This window comes from Melanotaenia boesemani, chromosome 3 (assembly GCF_017639745.1).
Source record: "Melanotaenia boesemani isolate fMelBoe1 chromosome 3, fMelBoe1.pri, whole genome shotgun sequence".
Classification (NCBI taxonomy): Eukaryota; Metazoa; Chordata; class Actinopteri; order Atheriniformes; family Melanotaeniidae; genus Melanotaenia; species Melanotaenia boesemani.
In genome coordinates this window covers 30,324,642-30,350,229 of record NC_055684.1, presented here as the reverse complement: position 1 = coordinate 30,350,229, position 25,588 = coordinate 30,324,642, and the positions used below count along the sequence as shown (strand labels likewise).

Sequence of the window (25,588 nt, the reverse complement as noted above, 5' to 3'; positions counted from 1 at the left end):
AGCACACACACCTAGTCCTCACTGCAGACTTCCTGTGTCTGCCATGAGTCAGAATGTGCCTGTTATGCAAGTTCTATGAGACGGGAATACTGGCACACCTGTACCCTAGTAGCCTTTTCCTACTGTATAGGTTCTGTCATATGTTGTATTTACTTAGAGTATCAAATGCAGTTCATTGCTAAATGTGTCTAATTGTGATTCACTCTGGAGGCATTTGCGATTCCTTATTTTGGTCCCTTATAATTTAATCCAATATTTTTTTAGTATAATCATATCTGAATAGCTCACTTGGCAGAAATCAGTGTTCTCTCTTGCTCATTTGAACGTATGTGTACATATTTGGTTGTGTGTATGTGTGTATCTGAGTGAGGGGGTGGATACAGGCAGGAAACAAATAAACAATATGGATAATTTGGAGTGCATGAGCTAGTTTAGAGGAGACAATATACTCTGGCTGCAGGAGCAAAATCTACCACCTCCTCACCATCAAAACCTTATTGCTTAAACCTCAGAAGAACTAACCCTGCAGCTTACAGTCCCTGCCACGTGACTCCACTCCCCCTGCCACACAAACATTTCAAGTGGAAAAAAAACCCTCTTCTCCACATACCAGGACGTAATCTAGGGCATACTCACCAGCAATGCAGATGTTTAGGTGAAGTTATAGCCCTCTAGGCAGTTTTTTTTTCTTACTTTTTTTTCCAACTCAGGTGATCAACAGGTTAGAAGGGTTGAGCCTACACCACCACCCCCGTGGTGTATGAAAATATATATCTGTAACAGCTTTGTGTGTTTGGGCTGCTGAACAGTGCAGCCTATGAGAAAAATATGTTAACTGAAACGACATTTACCTCAATTAGGGCAACTGGGTGGACTACGCTGCCAGCACTGTGGCACAGAAACGCCCTGCGTGTCTCTGAGTACGCGTGTGCATACCAGGTAAACGTCACAACTTGCAGAGAAAGCCTCTGCGAGCGCGCGCCACACTTCCTCAATCGACGGAATCACAGAGCGAAAAAAAAGAGAGGAACAAAAACAGTAACTTTCTTTGGGTTGTAGTCACAAAGAGTCAGCGCTGACTTTGCAAGACGAGGTAAGACTGCCATTTTTTATCCTTTTCAAAGGTACTTTTTAAGAGTTTCAGTGTTTGACTGTAGCGTTTTACAGAATGCGATCCCAAGATCCCCCGGCCCGAAACAATCCTACACCTTTCTTCTACTTCTTCGTCTTTTATCCGTGGAGGAACTAACTGTAACGTTAACATATTTGCTCATAACCGTTGGCGGTAAAGTTAGCCATTTCTGTGTATGTAAATTTCGTTTAAAGCAGACATTGCTAAATAGCAATGTGTCAACACATTGCTCTTAATGCGGGAAAACTATTTTCATTAACTTTTTCGAGTAGTTCTTGTCGCCTCCTTATTTATTTACTTATAATGGAAATGTAACGACGGATTCTGCGACCTGCCAAACTTGATGGCACTACGGGGTCAACGTAGTGGGGGGAAAAAAGAAAAAGAAAGGCACCTCATATTGACGGGGAAGGTGTAATTAAACTCTCGTTCATTTTGACAGTTGCTTTGTGTCAAAATCTGCTGCTGACCAACTAATTGTTGGTAACAGTTCGGTGAATGTAGAAGGCTATATGGATTATGATGATATTTTGGACATAGAGAGGAATGCGAGCGGGTCTGAAAAGCATGGACGGGGGTGTAAAAAACATTTTTCATAAAAATCTGGCTGCAAGCTGCTGCGTGAGTCAGATGCAAGGTGACATCTGCGCACAACCAACTGACATTCACCCACATCCGTTGTTATCTTAAGAAAATCAGATGCACGGACTAAAGTTTTAAGTTACTCACCTAGAAAATAATGACACTGATTGAAGTAAAGTTGAAATCTGTCACAGGACTCTCGGTAGCCTATTTGTGTAAGAGGAACCTGTATATATCTGCTACTGTTGGCATTAACACTAAAAGTATAATTAAATGAAGAAAGACTGTGTAAACTTCAGGGAATTGTCAAGGGTTGTATTTACATAGATAACTGTGTAAGTATGGAGGACTGACACTGCCCAAAAGAAATTAAATAAATAACAGAAATATATATAAGATATGGCTCAATAAACACACTGATATACCAATAATTTTTTTCCATCAGGAAACATAGAAATTTATATTTCTATTGTCATTTTCATCGTTTTTAATTTAACTTTGTGTTAATACTCCTTTTTATTTACTTTTCGTGTAATTTTAGGTTTAGTTTTTTTATTTTTTATTTGGTGCTTTTTTTAAAAAACAATTTCTTCCTTTATCTATATGCCTATATTTAATTTCTGTATTATTTATCTTTTACATTTTCTTATCCCCATAAATATTAATATTTGTATTTTATTTTCATTTAACATTTTATTCATTGATTCATTTATTGACACTTTTAATTCAGTCATATATACATTCTCATTTCCAATCTTGCATTTTCTTCCTCTATTTCTCCAACTGTATTTTTTCTGTGTTTCCTTTTCACATTTCTCAATCCGTTTTAATTTCTGTATGCAGTTCTGCCTCTATATGTAAATGAGGGGGCGGTCTTTCAAGGCGTGTCTTGGGGCAGATTCTCGCCTGGTGGTCAAACTAAAATCCTAATTCAAAGTGTGTAAAAGAGCACAGATGTTTAGAATGATTTATTTCTGACTATTAATTTGCATTTCATTCAAGCTGTTAGATGTGCCTCTTTCTTGGGTTTTATCAGTCTTTCCACAACAAATCAGATAAGTATTTGTGCAGTTGGAGCACTAAAAAAAAAAAGAGAAAAAACGTGTATTATCTGAGTTGAATGAGCTTTTTATTCACTTAACTGAACTGGATAAAGCAAGCACAGGTAATGGATGGATAACGCTGCTTAGGGATGTAGAGCCGAAATAAACAGGACAAAACTGAGGTGATGTTGCTCCAAACTGGCTGGAGAAGAGCTGAAGGATGCTGCTGGAAATGGGTCACTGGTACTTGACAAAGAGAGCTGTATTGATTATAAACGAAATAACCACCAAGTGGTAGGGCTGCACGATATCAGGAAAACATGCAATATGCGATAAGACTGTTGAAAATTGCGATGACGATATGATTTGCGATAACTAAAAAAAATAAAGCTGCTGCTGTGATGTTTTCTCATACAGAGCTCCACTGGCAAAATTCATGCACAGACGTCTTAATACTTTGTGTTATTATAGCACAAACACATCATTACTATGGTGTACTTCAGCCTTTTTTTTTTTTTTTTTTTTTTTTTTTTTTTGTCAGACAGCAGCAGCTGGTGTGGACTGTGGAGAAAAGAAAGGGAAACAGTGGTTCAGGGAAGGTTCTCTGAAGGTTAGTTGCGACCTTCAGAAAACGTTTGCGGAACGTTTAGAAAAGTTTTAATCTCAATGATCCAGGCAACATCACAGCCAATTTTACCAGAACCTCCAGCCAGTGAATTGTGCACGTCCATAGCTGGACAAGCCTCTTAGTTACTGCATCCACACCAAACAGTTAACAGTCATAAGTGGCTGTGGGATTTCCAGATACAAGAGCAATATGCCAAAGAACCTGTTCAGTCTCCTGTTAAAAGTCAGCCATGTCTGCAGGGATCTACATGCTTAAAACATCCGTCTAAATACAGGTATAACAATGAAGAAGGAAAAAAAAATAAACAAAATAAATATATTAAACTTAAAATTACATGGAAGAGTAAATAAATGCAAGGTTACGGAAATACAAGGTTACAATACGACAATAGAAATATACATTTATCTCACATTTTCTAGGTTTCTTAATGGGGAAAAGAAAATTAAATACTTTTGCCATATCAATGTGTCTATTGACCCATTTTTATATTTCTGTATATATTTTTTATTTTGACAGTTTCAGTCCTCCATATGCAAGCTCCTTTTTTGTCATTCTTTACCTGTCTTACTTTTCCCTTCGTTTATTTTTTTTAATTTCAACATCTTTAAAGTAATGTTAGTACATAGATGAGATACTGGTGCTACTATTATATTATAATTTTGCTCAGCATTATAGTTGATTTTCTTCTAGTCAAAGAAACCATTGCTCAAATACAAGCAGACATCCATAAATGCCGTTTTTAGTTAGAATTACATAACATTTAAGCTTGGATTGTGGATGTGACAGTGTTTAGTACAGTGATAGTAACAGTACGCTAACAAAAACGTTTCTACATTATTTATTAATTCAAATATAAGGAAGTAGACTGTATTTAGATTAGTCACTGTATGTGACTAGAACTTTTTAAGTTATAGTATTTAAAAGCAGAGAGCATGATTAGTGGATTTAATAGATGGGACAAAGTGAAACTGCACACACATAGTTTGAGAGACAATCAATCACTTTTGCCCTCAATCACACAGTATGCCTAATATTGATTAACACCAAAGACCGTGACATTGCAGCTAACAGAAGCAGTGAGTGGGTGAATGTTGTCGTTCATCACCCTTCCCTCTTAGCATATACTTTTACTTGACAGATTTTTTTTTGTTTTGTTTTTAATTCAGTTCCTTTCCCATTGCATTGTGGGCAGTTACAGTTCTAGGGATCTAAATACCATCTAGGCTGACTGTGGAGCACAGCATGATTGTATCTGGATTAACGACATGTTGAGACTCGTTCTGCCTTTGTAGTACAGGCAAATACCTCCACTGTTGCAGCTGGGACTTTTTGCAATCTACACAGAAAAAATGAAGCAGTGATTCTCGCCTATCTGATATTGTAGTTTATAGTTAGAGGTGTGAAATTACTAGAACAGTATTGACATACACCCTGAACATACCTGGACAGCATCTAAGGTTAATGGGGGTCCAGAAATGTTGCGGCTGTGTCTGGAGCACATGCAAGTTTATGCAAGTGGCAAATGATGCATGTAGTAACTTGTGCCGGACATGGAGGGTGATATTGATTGTTCACCATTGTTTAAATGTCAGCATTCACTTCACCTTTAACACACCAGCTATCTTTTAATGTATCACATTTATCAGTTTGTCAAACTGGAAGATAAATGCTTCATACAAAATACACATTTTAAAATCATTATCCCCTTTTGCTTATTTGTGTGTCCAACAACCAGTTTTGAAGTTTAATTAAGAGTCTGCAACAGCCACCCAGTCCTCAGCACAAAAAATGGAAATGCTAATGAAGTGGTTAAATAATTTTGTGTCTGTACTTCATGTGGGTGTGACTGAGGTTAAATGTCTCAAAGTTTCACTGCAGGTTGAAACTCTGTCCTTTCTGACACCGCAGATACTGCATGGGTGCAGGTGTGTCGCAGGGTGACAGGGACAGGAATGTGTTTCATCTAAGACACAAAGTTTACCATCTACTCTCTATTGTTTGGTCTAACAGTGGACTTGTCAGATCAAACTGACAGTTTAACTGCATGAGATATTGCAACATAAGCGGTATAAAATGTCATGGTAAGATTAACTGTAACTGTGTATGTAATTAGCATGTAATAGATTAACACCCTCAAGATGACTCTGTTTTTCTCCATTTTTTGTGAACAGGTGATCCTGGTACCCGTCACCATGGCACCTTTCTTGAGAATCGCCTTTAACTCTTATGACTTGGGTGTCCTGCCTCCTCCGGCTGACCCCCCTTTCTGTGCAATTAAGATGAAAGAAGCTTTGACAACTGGTGAGAGATGTTTGATAGCGTAGGTTGTTCTGCCATTTGAAGAAGTTGACACTTTGACAGAAAAAGTTATCTTCTAATTTCCTGTGCCCAAAAATAACAAATGTATTTTTGTTCTTCCTCTTTGTTTCCACCTTCCACTTAGAACGAGGTAAAACACTGGTTCAGAGGAAGCCCACTATGTACCCGGCCTGGAAAGCCACCTTTGATGCACACATCTATGAGGGTCGAGTGCTTGAGGTACTGCTGATGAAAACAGCAGAGGAGCCACTGGCTGAGGTCTCCGTCGGAGTGTCTGTTCTTGCTGAGCGCTGCAAGAAAGCCAATGGACGTGCTGAATTCTGGGTAGAGTATGAAATAATTTCTTCTGTCCCTTAGAATAAAGTCTAGTGGTTGTGTTTAACTGTGTGCATTTTGTGTTCAGGTGGATCTCCATCCTTCTGGGAAAGTGATGATGGCAGTGCAGTATTTTCTAGAAGGTGTGGATACAGGTGAGAAAAAAAGAGACATTTTCTTCCTTTTTTGCCCTTATTTTGTTGTTAAGTTTTTTGGTTTCTTAGATTAATTAACTTACCCCTAATTTCCACCCGGTGCGTGTGCGCCATGTTACGGCTGTGCCGCGGCCTCCGCTGTTATTCACTGTCGTTTTAGTCAATGGTTTGGTTCCCACCGGGTGCACCGCAGCACATCAGAAGCATCCCAGAAATGCCTTGTCACGCCTCTCCGCTAAACTTACGCGGCAAGTCTATTTTTGATGGAGCACAAACCCAGAACGCATCAAACTCAGCAGTTCAGATAGGGGCAGAAAGAAAATCAGACATGGGAGCAGTGTAAAAACGTTCTGTATTTTTCAAAATAAAAGCCCCCATGCAGATTTGTGCTGCTGAACCATGAAAATATTACGTATTTAACTGGTCAGGCGATCTCAGTGTTTCTGTTTTTCATCATGGACAAACAAGACGTTTGTCCTGGAAGTGGAGAATCACAAGATTCTCCAGTTCTCCTGTGATTTCGTGATCTCACGAATCCTGCTAGGCGTACTACACTTGCGGGCGCGCTACACCTGACATGCTCCTGGTGTGGATTGACACGCCATGAAGGTAGGAATAAAACCGTGGTGCAGCCGAAACATGGTGCACATGCATCTGGTGGAAATCAGGGGTCAGATTCTTCCTTCAGACCGACCAGAAAATCACCCTTCTCATCCACACATATTGTCAGACTGGCCAGCCACTTGCCCTTGATTTCCCTTTGCAATTTCATCTGATCCTTCACAAATATCAACATTTGTCACGGAACCCTACAGATTATCATTAAGACTATTGATTTTTAACTATGTACTGACCTTTGTTTCCTTTCCAGTATTGCACAATTATTAATTTCCTTTGCTCTGTATATCTTGAAGAGAGCAAGCAGTCTGTGAAGGAGGAAGAGGCTCCTACCTTGAATCGTAGACGAGGAGCCATCAAGCAGGCCAAGATCCACTTCATAAAGAACCATGAGTTCATTGCCACATTCTTCAGGCAGCCCACTTTCTGCTCTGTGTGCAGAGAATTTGTCTGGTTAGTCCACACTGTCCTATAAACACACCTTCAAGCTGGTTCATAAACTGCAGCACAAGAATTGTATAATGAGATAAAAAAAAAAACCTTTGTGAAGGATATACAGCTGATATAACTGACTTTGAGATGTCTTTTAGATTTAAGTTGTTCTCAGTCTAGATTGTTTTTTCAGACAATCAGAGAGAATTAAGGACTTCACCCTTTTTCCTCATTTGTTAAACTATTTGTGATGCTTTTAAGGCAAACAAGCAAGTGGAGCATAGAGAGATGACCTGAAGATGCGTGATGTGAACTTTTACAAATGTTGAGAAGCATCTAAACTACTTAGGTTTTTTTTATTTATTTTTTTTATTTTTATTTTTTATTTTTATTCCCATGATGGCTAGTCAAAGTTTACAGCAACTATTTGTTGCTCTGTTGAAGGGGTAGGCAAGTTTGGTCTTGGAGAGCTGCACTTTTTAGATGTTTCCTTGCTCTAACACATCTAATTCAACTTAAATAAATTCAACAGCTCATCTGCTTCTGCTCAGTGACTAACACATTTGAAATAGGTGTGTTGAAACAGTGCAACATCTGAAACTTACAGAACTGTGGCTCATGATTACTGAAGTTACCTACCCCTTCTGTTATAATGGATAGTCAAGATTACCCCACACAATGTCAGCTGTGTGCAGCACTTCGATTTAGCACCTACTCCTCTCCTACTCTCTACTACACACATGCCTGATCAATTTACATTTGTGATAAACTTATTACCAACTAGATTCAGTGGCTTTGAGATATTTTTTCAGACACTTTTGGTATGTTTTTATTCTTTTTCTACAAGGCACGCAAGAAAAATGTAGACGCATTTCAGAGAAAAAACAATGTAATTACGTCCTTGGTAAGAGTCATTTTCTGTTCCTTTCTGTTGAAGCACAGCAATCATGCATCAATGCATTACTTTATGATCTTATTAGACTGTATCGGGCTCAATTCTGTTCAGCATGTACATTATTGATTTACCCACTGTGTGTGGGCAATTTGGCATTTTGATGTGCAGATGAAACAGTTATTTTTATTCAAGATAAAACCACAGAGAGGATTGCGAACAAACTAACAGATGTTACGGGCAAGTTTACATGCTGGCACAACAAATGTTGCAACTGAATTTGCCGAAAACAGGCTGTGTGGTCTGCTTCAGCAGCCACAGTGTTGACACAAAACAAGATATTTCCATTAGATGTAAAATATAAATTATTTTATTAAAATCCTGAACATGAGAGCCACAGTAAAAGGGCCAGGATTTTGGTAACTTTGAGTTTGGCAAGTTTTAGGTTTATTACAGACTCCCTATCATCTAGAGAGGCAGCCAAGATGTATGTGAAAAGTTATTATCTGATATGTGTTAGATGATACATTATTTTTAGTTTTATTTTAGTAGAATTAGATGCTTGACTACTGAGTCTACATCTAATCCTCATCATTAATTCAGGACTGTGATGTTAGAGATCTGGTAGGCTGCTAACCAAATGGATGATGACCCACACATTAAATTATGAGACAGGCTCTTTGGTTTCCTTCACACACACACAAACGCTCACATTTTTGCTTCTTTTTTCGAATGAATATATATGATGAACCAGGAAATAAGAAAAGGAAAAAATACTAGAGGCATAACCCAATTCACACTTGTGCCGCTATTGTGTGCAAATAAAAAGAAAAAAAAAAAAAGAAGAAATGGTTGTAAAATGTAGTCTGTAGGCAGTCTGAAGCTTTGACAAAAATAAAAATAAGGTTACTTTAGTTTTATGCTGGTGGCAGCAGCCAGCTCAGTGTTGTAACTTTAAATAGCGCTCACCTGTGGTGAGGGGCGGGTCTGGATGTCTGCAACTGTACAGTAAGGAAGTGTGTCAACTGAGGGAAATTAAAATGTTCCTGTTGGCACTGATAATTATTATATATTGATGCCCATAAAATTGGAATAGAAAATTATTCTAACTTTATGGACAACAGTGTATAATTATAAGATAATTCTTATTCTTATTGATGAGTATCCAAGTATACATTTTTATTTATGTATTTATTTGGCAACCCTAGTTTTATATTGCTTACAAGTAATTAATCTAAATGTCATTCACATAACCAAAGAAACTTGAATGGAAAGATATAATAGAATATCTGTTTGTCTCTCACAGGGGACTCAACAAGCAAGGCTATAAATGCAGACGTAAGTGTACAATGATCAAGTAAAAACCAGTGCTTTGTGCTGTAATTGAAATAGCAGGCCAATATTTTGATGGTATAAAAATGTGTGTACATGTTCATTGTGGCCATTGTGCGCATGACATATGCTCAGGCAGAGAATCAAAGTACAACTATCTTTAAACTTTGCTTTTCTTTTACAGAATGCAATGCAGCTATTCACAAGAAATGCATAGACAAAATCATCGGCAGATGTACCGGTACTGCTGCCAACAGTCGGGATACTGTGGTATGTAACAGTGTTCTCCGTATGCCCCAAGTTTTGTAGTTTAGTGTGGGCTTTTCTCACATTGTTTTTCTTTCTTTGTTTTTTTCTTTTCGTAACAGTAGTTATTTAAACATCTTGTGTTGCTGGGTCGGAATTAAATACATAGACTGATGCTGCTTTGTGTACACTTATGCTTAAGCTCTTAAGTGGTTTGTGTCTTTGTTCATTCTATAGTTCCAGAAGGAACGGTTCAAAATTGACATGCCACACCGTTTCAAGAGCTACAACTACATGAGTCCCACCTTCTGTGACCACTGTGGAAGCCTGCTGTGGGGTCTGGTTAAACAGGGCCTGAAGTGTGAAGGTACCCTGCAGATATGATTGAATGGGTAATTTCTGGTGTGTAAGCGTACTTTCATGTTTGACAGACTTGTTTTAATTTTTTTGCAGAATGTGCCATGAATGTCCATCACAAGTGTCAAGATAAAGTAGCCAACCTATGTGGTATCAATCAGAAGCTACTAGCTGAAGCATTAACACAAGTCAGTCAGGTGAGTTCTTGGACATGGTCACAAGTTACGAGGTGCTTAGTCAAATCAGATGCCTTTAGCTGTAAAAGCCTAATTAAAAGTTGAGTACTGAACCACATCCCTTCATGACAATGCAGATATCTGATTATTGTATAGCATAATGCTTATTATACTAAGATGGGTTTTAATGAGCAATGCCAAGTCCTACATCTAGTAGATTCTTGGACAGTTTTCTTAAACATTTAGAGACATTTATACTTATAACAATCAACATTGTTTTCTCTTCAGGAGTTATTTGTCTGAAGGTGAGTCTCAAGTTGAGTTGCACTTACTTAGATATTGTCCAAGAGTGTTTTTTAGCTACTGTGCATCAAAGAATATAGCAGTAAGTGGGGAAAAATGCCAATGAAATGTCTTCATAGGTACTTACGATATTTGCATTACATTAACTGCTCATAGCTTATTTTAAAACTTTAATTTGAATTAAATTAATTTAAAAGAAATTATTTACACTGTGACTCAAGCTGCATATATCTTTTTTTGAATGGAGGACAAATGCAAGCCTTAAATTGGATGACCGCCCTCAAAAGCCTTTTTTTATACTGGTCAGATGACCCACTAACATCAGACTTTTGAGTGCAGCTGGGAGGTGTCTCACTGGCATTCAGTCCCACTTTAAATAACTTTGCAGTAGTTGTGGGGTTTTTTATTGACTCCAGCACAGGGCTGGGCAGTTAATCGAAAAATTTATCAAAACCGACATTCAGAACCAGTAATTGATGTAATCTTGCTCATGCCAAATGTTTAAATAACTTCTGTTAAATATATTGAAAAATATTATTAAAAATATTGATAAAATTACAATATATAGTTAAACTATGTGTGCTTCTGCCCTTCTATTATGAAAATATAGTTGAGGTAACATGTTCAATTAATCATGATTTGAGGTCATGTTGCCCAGCCCCAGTCGGTATTGATGGGAACGCAACACCTGCATGGATATATGCCAGGTTTTCCTCTGAGGGCACTGAGCTCAGGGCTAAAAGACTGGCCACAGCTCACATTTTCTTTACAGACACTGATGTGTGTGGTCCGGTCAAAAACAATAAATGAATAGTGTTGATTTATTAAAACTATGCCACATAGCCTGTAGGATTTTAAAAGACTGTTAAGACATTGTATTGGTGGCAAAACCGATCTGCTCAAAAATTATTCCAAAACATATTAATATCCTGATGTTGAAGGCAGGAAACCTAACAATGCTTCCAAATGAGCTCCATCTCCAAGTTATGAACCTGACACCATATCACTCCTAAATTCATCATTTTTAGCACCAATTTCTAAAATTCATCCAACAATAAAATCAATCCTAAATCAGACAGAACAAAACATGATTCCATACATTGTAATGCCTTGATTACCATTTTCTTTTTACAATAAGAGTATTAAGTGTGTTAAGCAAACTTGTGTGTTAGCATTTTTTTTAGCGTGACACCTGACCTTCATGTTAGTTTGAGCTTCTTGCCTCATAACATTTGCTGACCGGCTTGTTCAGGAATTCCCAGTTCTTTTGTTTTGTCTGTACAAGCCTCTTGTTGAAGTTTATGGGGACAGTCACAGTCCCGTTAAAGTGGAAACAGATTCAATGTGTTTGCCCTCCAAATGCCACAGCTAGCTGGGAAAATATGTTTGTGGATGTTTTTGGTTATTAATGAACTTTTTTTTTTCCTGTCTTCCATCAGAAATCATCCACTCGCCGTTCAGATCCGAACTTGCCTCCTCTGCCTGACATAGGAATATACGATGAAGTTAACAAACTTGCTGGACTCGACATCACTGGTCAGTGTGAAATTTCTGAATGTACACTTATTTACATGTCTTCATACAGGCTCTAAACAGTGATGTGTGAATAAATAACTGCCATGTCTGGTAATTCCTTTGCCCATTAGATGGCTCTCCATATGGCAGACTGTGGGAAGGGTCCAGCCCACGGCCACAGTCTCGTATTACTCATTTGACCCGTGTCAACGTGGACAACTTTATATTACACAAGGTGTTAGGAAAAGGCAGCTTTGGCAAGGTACCGTCCAGCTTACACCTTTGTAAACTGCCAATGGAAACTGTAAACCTCTTATAGAAATATATAGATAATGTAGCTTTAAGTTTGGAGATGTAATTATCCAACAGTGAGCTGTGGCCAGTATACATATATTTTATTAACAAATATCTCTATTATTTAAAAAGGTTCTCCTGGCAGAGCTGAAGGGACATGGAGAGTATTTTACAGTGAAGGCTCTGAAGAAAGATGTTGTGCTCATGGATGACGATGTAGAATGTACTATGGTAGAGAAAAGAGTCTTGGCTTTAGCCTGGGAAAACCCCTTCCTCACACACCTTTACTGCACCTTCCAGACAAAGGTACTTCCTTTTAAAATCTTTAAGGCATTTGACCACATTTTACTCTGTAGCATTGATTGTAATTGCATTCTTGATACTAAGTAAAATCTTGTCTACAGGAGCATCTGTTCTTTGTGATGGAGTATCTGAATGGAGGTGACCTGATGTTCCACATTCAGGAGAAAGGGCGCTTTGAACTTTACAGAGCCACGTGAGTCATACCTGCCATCTTTACTAAGAGCTCATATAGAAGTTCAGGAAGTCACTTATACTGGATCAGTGTGTTGATTGAAAGGTGATTCTTGTGAAGAATAGAACATGCTTACACTGTCGTTTCCCATTGTGTTTTTTTCACTACATAATATAATGAAGGCAGATGCACTAAAGGCTGGCTGGTATCCATTAGCGCTCGTTAAATACAGACAGGCCTCGTAAGGAGTGAAAACTCTTAGCGTCTGTGTGCTGTTGTGTGTTTATTGGGAGGTAGCAGTTATTACCACCCACCTCTTATCGCTCTATGGGAACTACTCCAACATAACATTGGCAAGCTGGTGGAAAAAACGTGAAAAAAAAAGTGTGAAAAAATTCAAAACTTAATGACACCTCAACCCCCAACTAAAGTTTAAAAAAGTATCACATGAACAAATTTGTTACCATTTCTTCAGCAGGTGCTGTAAAAACACACAGATCAAGCTTAAATGAGATAAAAAGTAATGATTATGCTGCACGATGGTAAGAGGAAAGTACACAATGCATTCATATGTAAAAGAATTATAAAAATGTAGGTGTGAAGGTTTTTGTTGCACTTAAATGTGTAAACTGGATTCCTTTAAATCGGGCATGTCCAAAATCAGGTTCATAAGCTGTCAGAAGTTCTATAACTGGCTGTTTTCATCCTCAGCTGTGGGTTTGTGTGAATATTTTATGTTTCAGAGTAATGGCAAGAGCGACTGTAGAGGTTTTCTGGTCATCTTTAAAAAATAAATGTTTACAACTCTACTTTAGATAATTTTCTTTACTTTAAAACAGGTCCTGCTTCTCTGCTTTTATTTATTTAAACAGCAGAGGCAATGCACATACCTTTTCAGTCACACGAGATGTTCTTTGTTGTTCAGAAAGTGTGGAGATTATATGCCATGTCTGCATGTGGTCCAGAAATGGTGAAATGGCAACAAAATTTAACATGAAATATGAAGACAGTTTAATTAGAATAGTAAAGAAAAGCCATTTTTGATTTACTTACATATTTTTTTATTTATTTATTCATTATGTATTCATATTTTTCTTATATTCTCTGAATTAATTCTGGGTGTTGTAAATAACTGCAGCTGTGCGTCATGGTTGTGTGCGAAGGTGGATGGGGAAGTTGTTGCTAAATGTTCTTTCAAAAGAGAAGGTTTTTTTTGGCATAAGAGTGGTTTATGCACTTCTTTAGGTTTTTCAAATGCTGTTTTTGGAATTGGGAAACATACAGTACAATGCACCAGTTCTACATTTGTGTGTTGGTTGTGATCATCTCCACACTAAACGGTTTACAGTACATACAATATGTTCATCAGCTGTAGATAAGGCAGACTGCCAATTTTTTATGCGTAGCCTTGATGCTATCTTTATTTACTAATTAACAGATTTTTTATTAAATGTTATCATCTTGAGTGAGTCTATTTCACATTTGATAAAATCAGGCTTCTTTGTTGTTGCTGTCATTTCCATGTTTATTTAGTTATGGTTTAATCAGACCCATGAGCCTGAAAAAACTATTCATTTGCATAACTTGGTAAAACTGGCAAAAAAAAAATGCATTTGCGTATAAATGCCTTTGTGCATACACACAGTTTTAGTTATTAACTACACACACAGTTTTATGCATCTGGCTCTGAGTTCTCAAAGTCACTCCTGTAGTAAACTACTAATCCAACTCTAACTCTAGTTTATAAACATTGATACCTTATCTTGTGCCGGGAAATACTCCCCACTCAGCGACTGCATTTATCCCAGATAATTTATCCTCTGTGAGAAAGACAGAGGGATTAGGCTGCTTCATCATCACACAAAGTATTTATTTATATGTTTGCATTTGTGCTTCAATGCTGCATCTTCTTAGGATTCCATATAAGTAGAAACTTGACTATTAACCTAAACCACCTAAATTAGATGAGTGTATCAACATACATGAAGCATCTTTCCAATGTGGGTGTATGCACTGTGTTATTTTTTCAAAAACTGAATGAGACTGCTTGTAGATGCAGCATCAGCTTATGTTATGAGCTGTCATGAACATTGTTGCACATGTAGCAGGGTATTTTAGCCACGACAGCTTAAAAGTCACTCAGTAAAAAATTCTGTAGAAAGAGCTCTGAGATGATTTCAACAGTTTCCTCTTTTTTTCGAAAGCTCTGTGACACTATTTGCATCCTTCCTTTAGCTGTTTGTAGTTTGTTAAAGAGACCCGTCTATAAAACTCTACATGGAACTTCTGGTGCATGCACTTCTTTTTTTCTGCATGTTGCACTTTGTCTGTTGCTGAACTTCTGTTCTATTATCACCCGGTACTTATGCATAATGAAAACTGTCCTGTTTCTAAGAATATTGGCATTGGCTTTGTTTCTCTGTTTTTATGTATTATTTTGTTGTGTGATGCTCCATAAGCTGTCACAGGAATGGAAAGTATCTCTTCTAACTAGTTATGCAACATTTTTCCTTTGGCAGTGACTGAACTGGACAGTTTCAGATGACCTCTTTACCAGCATAGCCTGTTCACTCAGTAGATACTGCTGACCTGCTAAACTGTCAGGGAGAGTGTAGTCCATCTGCTCCCAAAGCTGAACTCCCCCTGGTTCTAACTGAGGAAAACAGTCCAATGCCTCCTTTACATTTGTGTTCTGTTTATTCTGTTGTTTAAAGTGCAGTTCTACTTTCTAACCTGTCTCATGAGAGCTTTGTTTATGATTAATGATGTGAAGTAAGACCTACCAAGCTGCTAACCAGACAGTGTATTCAGTCCCTATGAATGGGTTATTTACAGAGGGTTAGACTGATGGTTACTCAGTCTGCTTTCAGCACTCAATCGTTTCACCTGACACATGGCGAGGGAAGCAGGTCAGTGATCTTTCGGCACACAGTAGCTCTTGGGTTTCACATTATGAGAGTGTTATTCACTTGTCTCCTACTCCATACAAATGTCTTCCTCAATAATTCAGATCTATGCTGTTACACTGAAAGAAGTCTTCAGTGACACCTGTGTTCAGCTGCCAACTCCTGAGATATATAATGAGATAGCCAGTGAAGATCTGCAGCTTCTCATCAGAGATGATTGGCTGATATCTGTCTGTCTCTGTCATCTGTCCTTTCAGGTACTACTCTGCCGAGATCATTTGTGGTCTTCAGTTCTTGCACTCCAAAGGCATCATCTACAGGTCAGAACAAAAATATCAAGTATATCTGACTTTTTATACACTTAAAACACTTTCAATCAATGATCTCAGTTCAGCTGCATGTTTTTATGTGAAAATGAACTTGTAGAGACTCTAAAATTACTTGGTTAAGTAATCCCACACATTTTGACACCTTTTTTTTTCTGAAAGTTTTCATTCCACTGTGTGGCAATTCAGCTGTGAGGAAAGACTGTGAAGAAAACTGTGATTGTGGGTGCTGCTCAGATGTGATGTTAAGAAGAAAATAGTGTACAAACATGCTGCTACGTAATAATGGAAGAGTAGTACAAGCTAGAATTTCTATAAACACATAGAGTGGGTGTAGTGTTATCTTTGAATACCTATCTCATAAAAGCTTGGTATCTTTGCAGTATCCCATCCATTTTCTATACCGCTTATTTCAGTGTAGGGCCGCATGGGGGCGGGAGCCTATCCCAACAGTTACAAGGCGAGAGGCAGGGTACACTCTGTACAAGTTGTCAGTCCATCACAGGGCCAGCATAGAGACTCAAACAACTACTCTCGCTCACCCCTAGGGAGAATTTAGAGTGACCAATTAACCTAACATGCATGTTAACATGCACAACCTTCTTGTTGTGAGGCAACTGTGCTAACAAACACACCACTGTGCAGCCTGGATTTGGATTTTTAAAATATACTTAAATTATAAATTGAAAATAATTGCTTTCTTAAAATGATAAATAATACACTACCAGTCAAATGTTTGGGCACACTTTCCTGTTAGATTTGATGAGAATGTGTGTCCAGACTTTTGACTCGTACTGTATATCAACAAGAACAGCATCTTATTAGTACTTGAAATATGCTGTGTTATGGTTCTTAAAAACATTTCATAATGGTTTATAAGGTTCTTTCTGTCTGGAATACTTTTCCAAATGCAGTGGAAATTTAAAGAATTAATTCAGCTGGCAAAACTTTTACAGGAACTTCATTAAATAAGCATGAATAATAAAGTATAAGCAGTTCTTTAAAGGGTTATTTGGTGGTGCCCCTCATCCTAGGGCTGGACGATATCGCCTAAAATTAAAATCTATGGTTTTTTTTCAAACTAAATTAAATTTTCAATTTTAATAGTTTTAAACGTATTAAAACTTTATTAAATGTAAAGCTTTCGCATGCAAAATGAATTTGTTTTCTATATGAATGAATGACAGTGAAAAAAGTAAATAACGTCATAACTTCTACTGTATAAGTGACTTCATATCTTGCATAGACATATGCAGCACAACTGCATCTGTGACCTCTTTCAATCTGGATCCTTATTATACAGGATCCACTGCAGAAATAATCCCCCTGATGAAGGTTGTTTCATAATGAGAGTTTGTGGGTTGAAGTTGCTTTTGCAGCGTTTATCGCTGCAGTTATATGCACAGCTTAATTCCAGACGTGAGTGACAGTTCACTTCACCGTACACGTCATGGACACCGTTGTGCTGTGGAGGGAGGGCTGAGCCCGCGGCTAACGATGGAAGCCCAAGGAGAGAATTTGCAGTGCATATAAATTTTCATAAAAAATAAATCATCAAAACCAGAAAATTTATTAAAATTTGATTAATCATCCTCAAAAAACAAAATTACGAAATTGCAAGGTCACAGTCAGTTATCTTGAAATTAACTCACATTTATTTTTAATCTTTCTCTTACTGTTTTGTTTTTAGAGATCTTAAGTTAGACAATGTGATGCTGGATTATGAAGGGCACATAAAGATTGCTGACTTTGGCATGTGCAAAGAGAATGTGTTTGGAGAGAATCGTGCCACGACCTTCTGCGGTACTCCTGACTACATCGCCCCAGAGGTAAAGTGCTCCAAAGTTAGAAATGCTCTCTTGTTCTGAAATTGATTTGAGTTCATCACTCTCTCTTGCATGTGTAAAATATTTCTCATATATGCTTCTGTGTTTAAACACAGATCCTGTTGGGACAGAAATACTCATTCTCTGTTGACTGGTGGTCATTCGGGGTGTTGCTGTACGAGATGCTGGTCGGTCAGTCGCCATTTCATGGGGATGACGAGGATGAGTTGTTTGAGTCCATCCGCATGGACACTCCCCACTACCCCCGCTGGATAAACAAGGAGACCAAAGACCTGCTTGAGCGGGTTTGTACCATACATTTCTTGCTAAATACAATGTGGGCAATTAAATGATTAACAATCATGAAACTTTGAGGATATGTGGCCATTGTGAGTGTAATGAATTTATTAATCCACTTTAAATGAGTTCTTTTTAGATTATTGTGAACCGGTTAGTAAAAAGACACAAAAATGTAACTGATACTGGAATCTTTCAAAGCTGCTATGATTTAATTTACAAAGGAGAACGCTCAGAGAAATGTCGTTTTTAGAGATATCTGTTGTACTGGTATCTCCAATACAAGCTATAAGGATCAGTTGGTAGAACGTTTATATAGAGAAAGACAAAGAAAGAATTCAGAGCTGTCCCGTGTGGTGACACGGTGAGGGAGGAACTACAAAATCTGGGATTATGTTTTTTAAGTATTAGGTTGTAGTGGAATTATTAGCTCTAAAATATATATAGGAGTAATTTAATGAATTATTCAAGGCATCAAACCAGACTAATATGATTCAAGCAACTGTAAATAATCTTTTTAAACTGTATAATAATTAAAAGCTCATCACCTCCTAAATTTTTTAATCTGATCATTAAAATCTAAAAAAGACTTTTGCAGGGACCAAAGTTCCAACGATTTGACAACTGCTTAGTTTAGTTTTTCTTTAGTTTAATTAGCACCAGATTAAATATTCAAAGTGCACAAAAAGACACAAATAATATGAAGTACAGAAAAAGACAAAGTACTGGTCAAGACAGGAAGACCTCTTGGTTCTCTGTTTTGAGCGGTACATGTACAAGTTCGAACAACTGACAAAACCAAATACACCACTAAAAACACATGGATGTCAATTTAACATCACAAAATATAAATTAATAAAAACTTTGCTTTGATCATTTATACATATATCAGGGGTAGTAGCTTATAAGCCAACAGCAATTTGTATTTAATATTGATAGTAATGATAAATATCGCTACAAAGTGAAGGAAATTAAACATAAAATATTGAAAAAATAAGCTATGACAAAAATGACAACTAAATGTTTTTAATGACTTTTTTCTATAGTTGGAGAGCTCCTACAGTTTAGAACAAGTTATAGTTGAGAAAATAATTCGTCAGATGTTTTTGATGCTTGATTTTGGATGCACTAAAGTCTTTGCTGGTTGTAACGAGAGGGAAAACTAATTATTTTAGGTGCAAATGGCTTTTGAGGTAAATGGATGTTTAACTTAAAGATTGTAATAAAAATATTTAATAATACCTCTTTTTGTCCAGATATAATTGTGTACATTTTAACTGTCTAGCTGTTGTTTTATTATTTAAGATTTCTAAATACATTTTCAAGCATAACTCCACTGTATTTCTTTTCATGCCATCACACAAATATCATAGCTCAAAAACCCAGCTGGATGATAACAGAGTATGTAACTGCTCGTGTTTAGGGCATCCTTCCCTAACCTAACTGCTTTGGATTCTACTTTCCCGCAGTTGTTTGAGAGAGACCCCACACGCAGGCTTGGAATTGTGGGTAATATCCGATCACATCCTTTCTTCAAGACCATTAACTGGCAGGCCTTGGAGAGGAGAGAGATTGAACCCCCCTTCAAACCCAAAGTGGTATGCTCCATGCCTCTCCCTGAGGATTAAAATCATTAGAAACTATGGCTCATGTGGTGTGTTTACATATTTCTGTAATCTTTTCATCACCTTTTTATAATTTTGCTGAGTTTTGTTTGTCCTCAATTACAGAAAGCCCCCGATGACTGCAGCAACTTTGATCGGGAGTTCCTCAGTGAGAAGCCGCGGCTCTCCTACAGCGACAAGAACTTCATAGATTCCATGGACCAGTCTGCTTTTGCTGGTTTTTCCTTCATAAACCCCAAGATGGAGCATCTTTTAGAAAAGTGAAGGATGTAACACAAGTTTGACTCTGGAGACCTTGTTGTTGTTTGTGGGACAATTCCTATACTTGCAGATGAGTTGGCTGTTCTTCTGTCAGTATTTGTGTAACGTTATTTTAGGCACAACATATTCTTGGGTACATATAGAGGTAGAAATGAGCCATTGTACTGTATATATTGATGTTATCGTGTTTGTATGCATGCTTGTTAAGTGTGGAGGCTGTCAAAGCATGTATGAATAATAATATTATGATGGGAAGGTAAAAATTTTACATTCCACCTGATGCTACCATCTGCTGTCATTTTTGTCCCTATAACATGCAGTTCAAGTCAGTTGATTAAAAAAATATATAAAGGGGAAGAAATTAATGAACTGTTTTTCAGATGTAGATTGTGTAAATGAAGTGACTGCATGTTTATGATTCAGAACAATCATAACCTGTCCATCTTCAAAATATAGATTAATAATGAATGTTATCTGTTTAAACATCTTAATTCCAGCGTTTAACTTAATAAATCAGAAGAACTGTAACAGTACGAAGAAGTTTGGTTTACATTGGTGAGTGAACATGTACAGATCAAAATTTAAACATCTACTGCAATTCTCAGCTATATAGAAAGATCCTGTCTGCAGACTGGGGAGGACTGCGTGTAGCCAGAGAGTTCGGTAATGTTACATGAGTGTAGTCACTTAGTGGGGCATTGTTGAGATGTTGTGTATAAACAATCTAGATGTATATTGTTTGAACATGTATATTGATTCATTAAGGATGTACTTTTTTGTACTGTCTCCATATTTTACATCTAATTAAAAAAATCATCAACTTACAACTCTTTTCTCATTGTGTCTGTTGCCAGTATGAAAAAAATAAATGTTTTAGTTCTAAAACCAGAACCATCAGAGATGACCTATCACTGATGGAAAGCAGTGGTCACTAACTCGGGTCCTCTGTCATCCTGCAGGTTTTAGAGTTTCCCTGGTACAACACACCTGATTCACATGAAACGGTTCTCCAACAACTTGTCAATTTCTGCACCAGCCTGTTAATGAGCCGTTGACTTGAGTCAGGTGTGTCGCAGCAGAGAAACACCTGCCGGATGGAAGATCTCGAGGACTGGAGTTAGTGATGGGTCATCACTAACTGGGTCATCAGTTGGACTTTTGTGGTTGCAGATGTCAACTTTATGTTAAGTTTGTATTCACTTAGTTTAATTTCTGTTATTGGTCTGACGTGGTTTTTAAAACTTGGCGATGATGCGCCAAAAACTAATATTATTTAAACTACTATCCTTCAAAGTGGATACATAAATGAATCACACCTAAAGTTAGTCTTTAAACATCCACAGCAAGACTTTTATTTATTTTGCTGAAAGAAAAAAAAAATACACTAATGCTGGTTGACAGTTTGCCAGAAGTTAATTTCCCATAGGTCATTTTTGATAGAGCACCTAAATGTTAATATAGTTTATAGAGCCGTTAGACTGTATTCTTATGTTGCTATTGTTGTTATTTATTATTGTATAATGAGCAAACTGTAATAACATTATTGGTAACCACTATTTGAATGATACATAGACATCTGTCGTGCACATCTGGCACAAACGCCAATCATGGATTATCTGAAGGAGAGTCACGCTCTCTAGCGGTAACACTACATAAAACCGTCTTTGACGTCATCGCGCAACGTGTCTCTGCACCGTGTTTCAGGAAGTAGTGGCTCTACAGATGGTAGCCTTCTAATGCAGCCTGATAATTGTGAAGTTTTATTTTCTACTCTTGAATTCAGGGCTATTTTAATCATTTTAGACAGTTGACATTTAACGTTCTCTCAGAATGATTCTATAATGTTTTTCTATGGTAGAAAGCAGGAACTTCATTCCTGTCTGAAGTTTATTAAGAGTCTAAAATGAGCTCGCAGGACATACTGAAGAATGCGTCCACTTTAGCATCGTATAATGTGTTGCTACAGGTAAATAAATACAGAAATGAGCCCTGTCTAACATGTTTTCCAGTGTCTCGGTTGCTAATTTATTTTTTAACTGGTTAACGCTCAGGTGATGTTCCGCGTGCTCACGTTCTTGCTGAACGCATTCACTCTGCGGTTTGTGTCCAAAGAGCTGATCGGGGTTGTCAACGTCAGGTAAAGATATCAGCTGCTGTGAGGGTGTCTGAAACCGAGAGAGAGCAACACTACTATAGGATTTCACTGCACTAGCTACCTTAACCTGTGTATTATTTCTCTCTCTCTCTCTCTCTCTCTCTCTCTCTCTCTCTCTCTCTCTCTCTCTCTCTCTTTGTAAAACAGGCTTACTCTGTTGTATTCCACATTAGTATTTTTATCCAGGGAGGCTTTCCGGAGAGCCTGTCTGAGTGGGGAGTCGGGGGGAAACCGCAATTGGAGACAAGTTATTAACCTAATATGGCTGACGTGAGTTGACTAAAACATAATTGGCATGGTTTGTTTTCTTCAGCTGTGTTGTAATAATCTTCTCATTTTCAGAGTGCCTCTGGGTGTTTTATGGGCCTTCCTTCTTGGTTGTGTTTGGCTGTGGCTCCTGGAGGTCCCAGATGCCCATAATGTCCCCTACTATGGTCCTGCAGTGGTGCTGTTTGCCATATCAGGAGTCCAGGAGCTCCTGGCTGAGCCACTGTGGGTTTTGGCTCAGAGTCACATGTTTGTCAGACTGAAAGTGGTCGCTGAGAGCTTAGCTATGATCGTAAAGTGCAGTGTAACTGTGGTGTTGGTGGTGTTTGCTCGTGAATGGGGCCTTTACATCTTCTCTGCTGCCCATGTAAGTTAGCAGCTATATTTTTTTGCATTATTTCTATAAATACATCTAAATAGTGAGTTTGGTGTATGTGCTTCTTTTAGTTGCTGTACACGGGATGTCTGATGTTATGCTACGCTGTTTACTTCATTCGTTTCTTGGGCTCTAAAGAGGCAGTCAAGAAGAGTTTCCCACTGCACCATGTTGCAGATTTGCTGCCTCACAGAACTGATGGAGAGGTAATCCTGGCATATATTTATGCATTATTACTAATGGTTTAATGGTTAAAAATCATAGAACATGTAGTTGTAGGACTGATATTTCTTGTCCTCTGCTGTGTTTACAGCCACTGGTGGATCGGACTCTAGCTCGGCTCACATGGAGCTTCTTCAAGCAGAGTTTCCTGAAGCAGATCCTGACGGAGGGGGAGCGCTATGTCATGACCTTCTTAAATGTACTCAGCTTTGGAGACCAGGGTGTTTACGATATTGTGAACAACCTGGGCTCCATGGTGGCACGCTTTATTTTCTTGCCCATTGAGGAAAGTTTCTACATCTTTTTTGCCAAAGTGTTAGAGAGAGGACGTGACATCAGAAGTCAAAAACAGGTCTGGACAGGGAGAATAAACAGAACCAGGTCTTTGTAGATTTCACTGTAGTTCTTGTTGGTTTTACCTCTTGTTGTGGATTTCTATGCAGGAAGAAATCGCCATCGCAGCAGAGGTGCTAGAGTGTCTGCTGAAACTGGTCCTTGTGATTGGTCTGATTATCACAGTGTTTGGATATGCCTACTCTCACTTAGCTCTGGATATTTATGGTGGCTCTCTGCTGAGTAGTGGGGAAGGTATATGAGGCACAAACACATTTCAAATACATAAATAGTGTATATCATTCCTTTCTGATGTCTTTTCTTTTTTTTCATGATTTTTTTAGGGCCCAGTTTGCTGCGATACTACAGCTGCTATGTCCTCCTGCTTGCAGTAAATGGAGTAACGGAGTGCTTCGTATTTGCAGCTATGAGTCAAGGAGAGGTTGACAAGTGAGAATTCAGACAGACTGATATTATTTTTATTACACAGCACATAATCTTTTAGTTAACATATTTTTTTTCCTCAGGTATAACCTGGTCATGCTGGCTCTGTCTGTGTCCTTCCTCTTCCTGTCCTACATGCTGACATGGTGGGCTGGTGGTGTAGGATTCATACTGGCAAACTGCCTCAACATGGGCCTTCGTATCTTGCACAGCCTGCTTTACATACACCGTTACTTTCAGTTGAGTCAGTGGAAACCTCTGCGAGGACTCTTGCCCTCTCCACTCCTGCTGCTGGCACTTGCTGTCAGTGCAGTTGTTACATCAGTTTCTGAGGTACAAGAAAAAATGTTTTACTGTTTTGAATCTTGACTGTTACACCCATTACACTGCTGTTTCAGTCCACCTATCTGTTCTATATGTAATTTTGCATTTCTGTGACCTAACGAGTTTGATTGTTTTCCAGGTTGTTCTTTGCTGCGACAGCGGCTGGTTGTTCAGGCTGGTCCACATCGCTGTGGGAGGAGTATGTCTACTCCTCGTGCTTGTGACCATTCTGTTCACGGAGAGTCATCTGGTTCAGTTTGTGAGGACTCAGCTGTTGCCACGATACAAAAAGAAACATAAATGATTGCAACTTCCAAAGGAAACGTCTGCTCCATCTACAACAGGAAAACTACAGATTTACAGACAGTTACTGGCCGTGTGAAAGACTGGGAAGATGAACTTTGTGTATTACGTTTAATGTTTCTGTATTTACACTGTATCATTCCTAAGTATGAAAATGTCAGAATGTGCTCAGGATCAAAAGATTGATGTATTCTAAGAATACTGTGTGTTTGTGTTACAGGCCTAGTTACAGTTTCAACAATGCACCATAATTAAGTATAAAATGTTGAAAGGTAAAATCACCAAAACTTGTCATTCTTTTGCCAAAGTATGAGCTGCAGTAGATTAATGTTATTGTAGTTTGTCAGCACAAAGATTTAAAAATTTCAAGCTGAATTTTCTTCGACCATATCAGCATTTTATTTATTTATTTATATATATATATATTGTAAATTTGGATCCATCTCTCCATCCATTTTCTGTACTTAGAGAAAGAGAAAGAGAAAGGGTACACCCTGGACAGATCACCAGTGCATCAGAGACAAGTCAACCATGCATGGTCACACTCACTCATAGGGCCAACATAGAGTCACAAGTTGATCAATGCTTTTGAAAAGTGGAAAGAAGCCAGAGCACCCAGAGAGAGATCACACATCACAGGGAGAACATGTAAACCTTGTCTTGGCTGAAAAAATGTCTTCTCACTGACTATTTATATTTACTATATTTTTTGGGGAAGATTTCAGCCATTACTGGAGTCATTTTACTAATATACAGTCATAGTTGAATAAAATAAGTTAATCAAGTCCAAAATAAATCTAAGATTGTTGTAGGTTTGAGTTGAGTGATTGATGTGTTGCTGAGAAACACTTACTTGTTGGTCTTTCCGCTGCAGCGTTAGCCACTCAATTTAGGACCCCAAGGGGCTAGATTACTATGTAGTTACGGAAAATGGGCGGAAATGGGGGAATGGCATCCTTTTACAGCAGGGCAATGTTTGTTCTCTTCCCAGTTAGTTTTAATTATATATTGTAAGTCAAAAGTGCTTTAGTTAGTCAGGAGGTTTGATGCCACAAGTTTGCTCTTCTGTACTTTGAGTTTTATTTGGTTGGCTTGTTGCTAGTGTTGTT

The 25,588-nt window shown here is 38.0% G+C and overlaps 2 protein-coding genes across 3 annotated transcripts; both read left to right on the top strand.

Moving 5' to 3' along the window:
- The first annotated feature begins 618 nt into the window (after positions 1 to 618).
- Positions 619 to 20,879, top strand: prkcda (protein kinase C, delta a). 2 transcript variants are annotated; one of them, XM_041981160.1, is made up of 19 exons: positions 619 to 1,093; positions 3,303 to 3,367; positions 5,557 to 5,686; positions 5,829 to 6,028; positions 6,108 to 6,174; positions 7,089 to 7,245; positions 9,423 to 9,454; positions 9,633 to 9,718; positions 9,932 to 10,061; positions 10,148 to 10,248; positions 11,970 to 12,066; positions 12,177 to 12,307; positions 12,472 to 12,645; positions 12,744 to 12,835; positions 15,978 to 16,040; positions 17,737 to 17,875; positions 17,989 to 18,177; positions 19,639 to 19,767; positions 19,900 to 20,879. In XM_041981160.1, the coding sequence occupies exons 3-19, from the start codon at positions 5,578 to 5,580 to the stop codon at positions 20,056 to 20,058; spliced, it is 2,055 nt and encodes a 684-aa protein (XP_041837094.1). In that variant the 5' UTR covers positions 619 to 1,093; positions 3,303 to 3,367; positions 5,557 to 5,577; the 3' UTR covers positions 20,059 to 20,879. The 2 variants fall into 2 exon arrangements, with proteins under 2 accessions (XP_041837094.1, XP_041837093.1); XM_041981159.1 differs by lacking the exon at positions 3,303 to 3,367.
- An 875-nt stretch (positions 20,880 to 21,754) lies between these two features.
- Positions 21,755 to 24,772, top strand: rft1 (RFT1 homolog). The gene is made up of 10 exons (XM_041981153.1): positions 21,755 to 22,021; positions 22,107 to 22,192; positions 22,358 to 22,480; positions 22,553 to 22,844; positions 22,925 to 23,059; positions 23,167 to 23,427; positions 23,519 to 23,663; positions 23,753 to 23,858; positions 23,936 to 24,185; positions 24,316 to 24,772. Exons 1-10 carry the CDS (start codon positions 21,959 to 21,961, stop codon positions 24,478 to 24,480), a joined length of 1,626 nt encoding a protein of 541 aa, XP_041837087.1. The 5' UTR covers positions 21,755 to 21,958; the 3' UTR covers positions 24,481 to 24,772.
- The last annotated feature ends 816 nt before the right edge of the window (positions 24,773 to 25,588 follow it).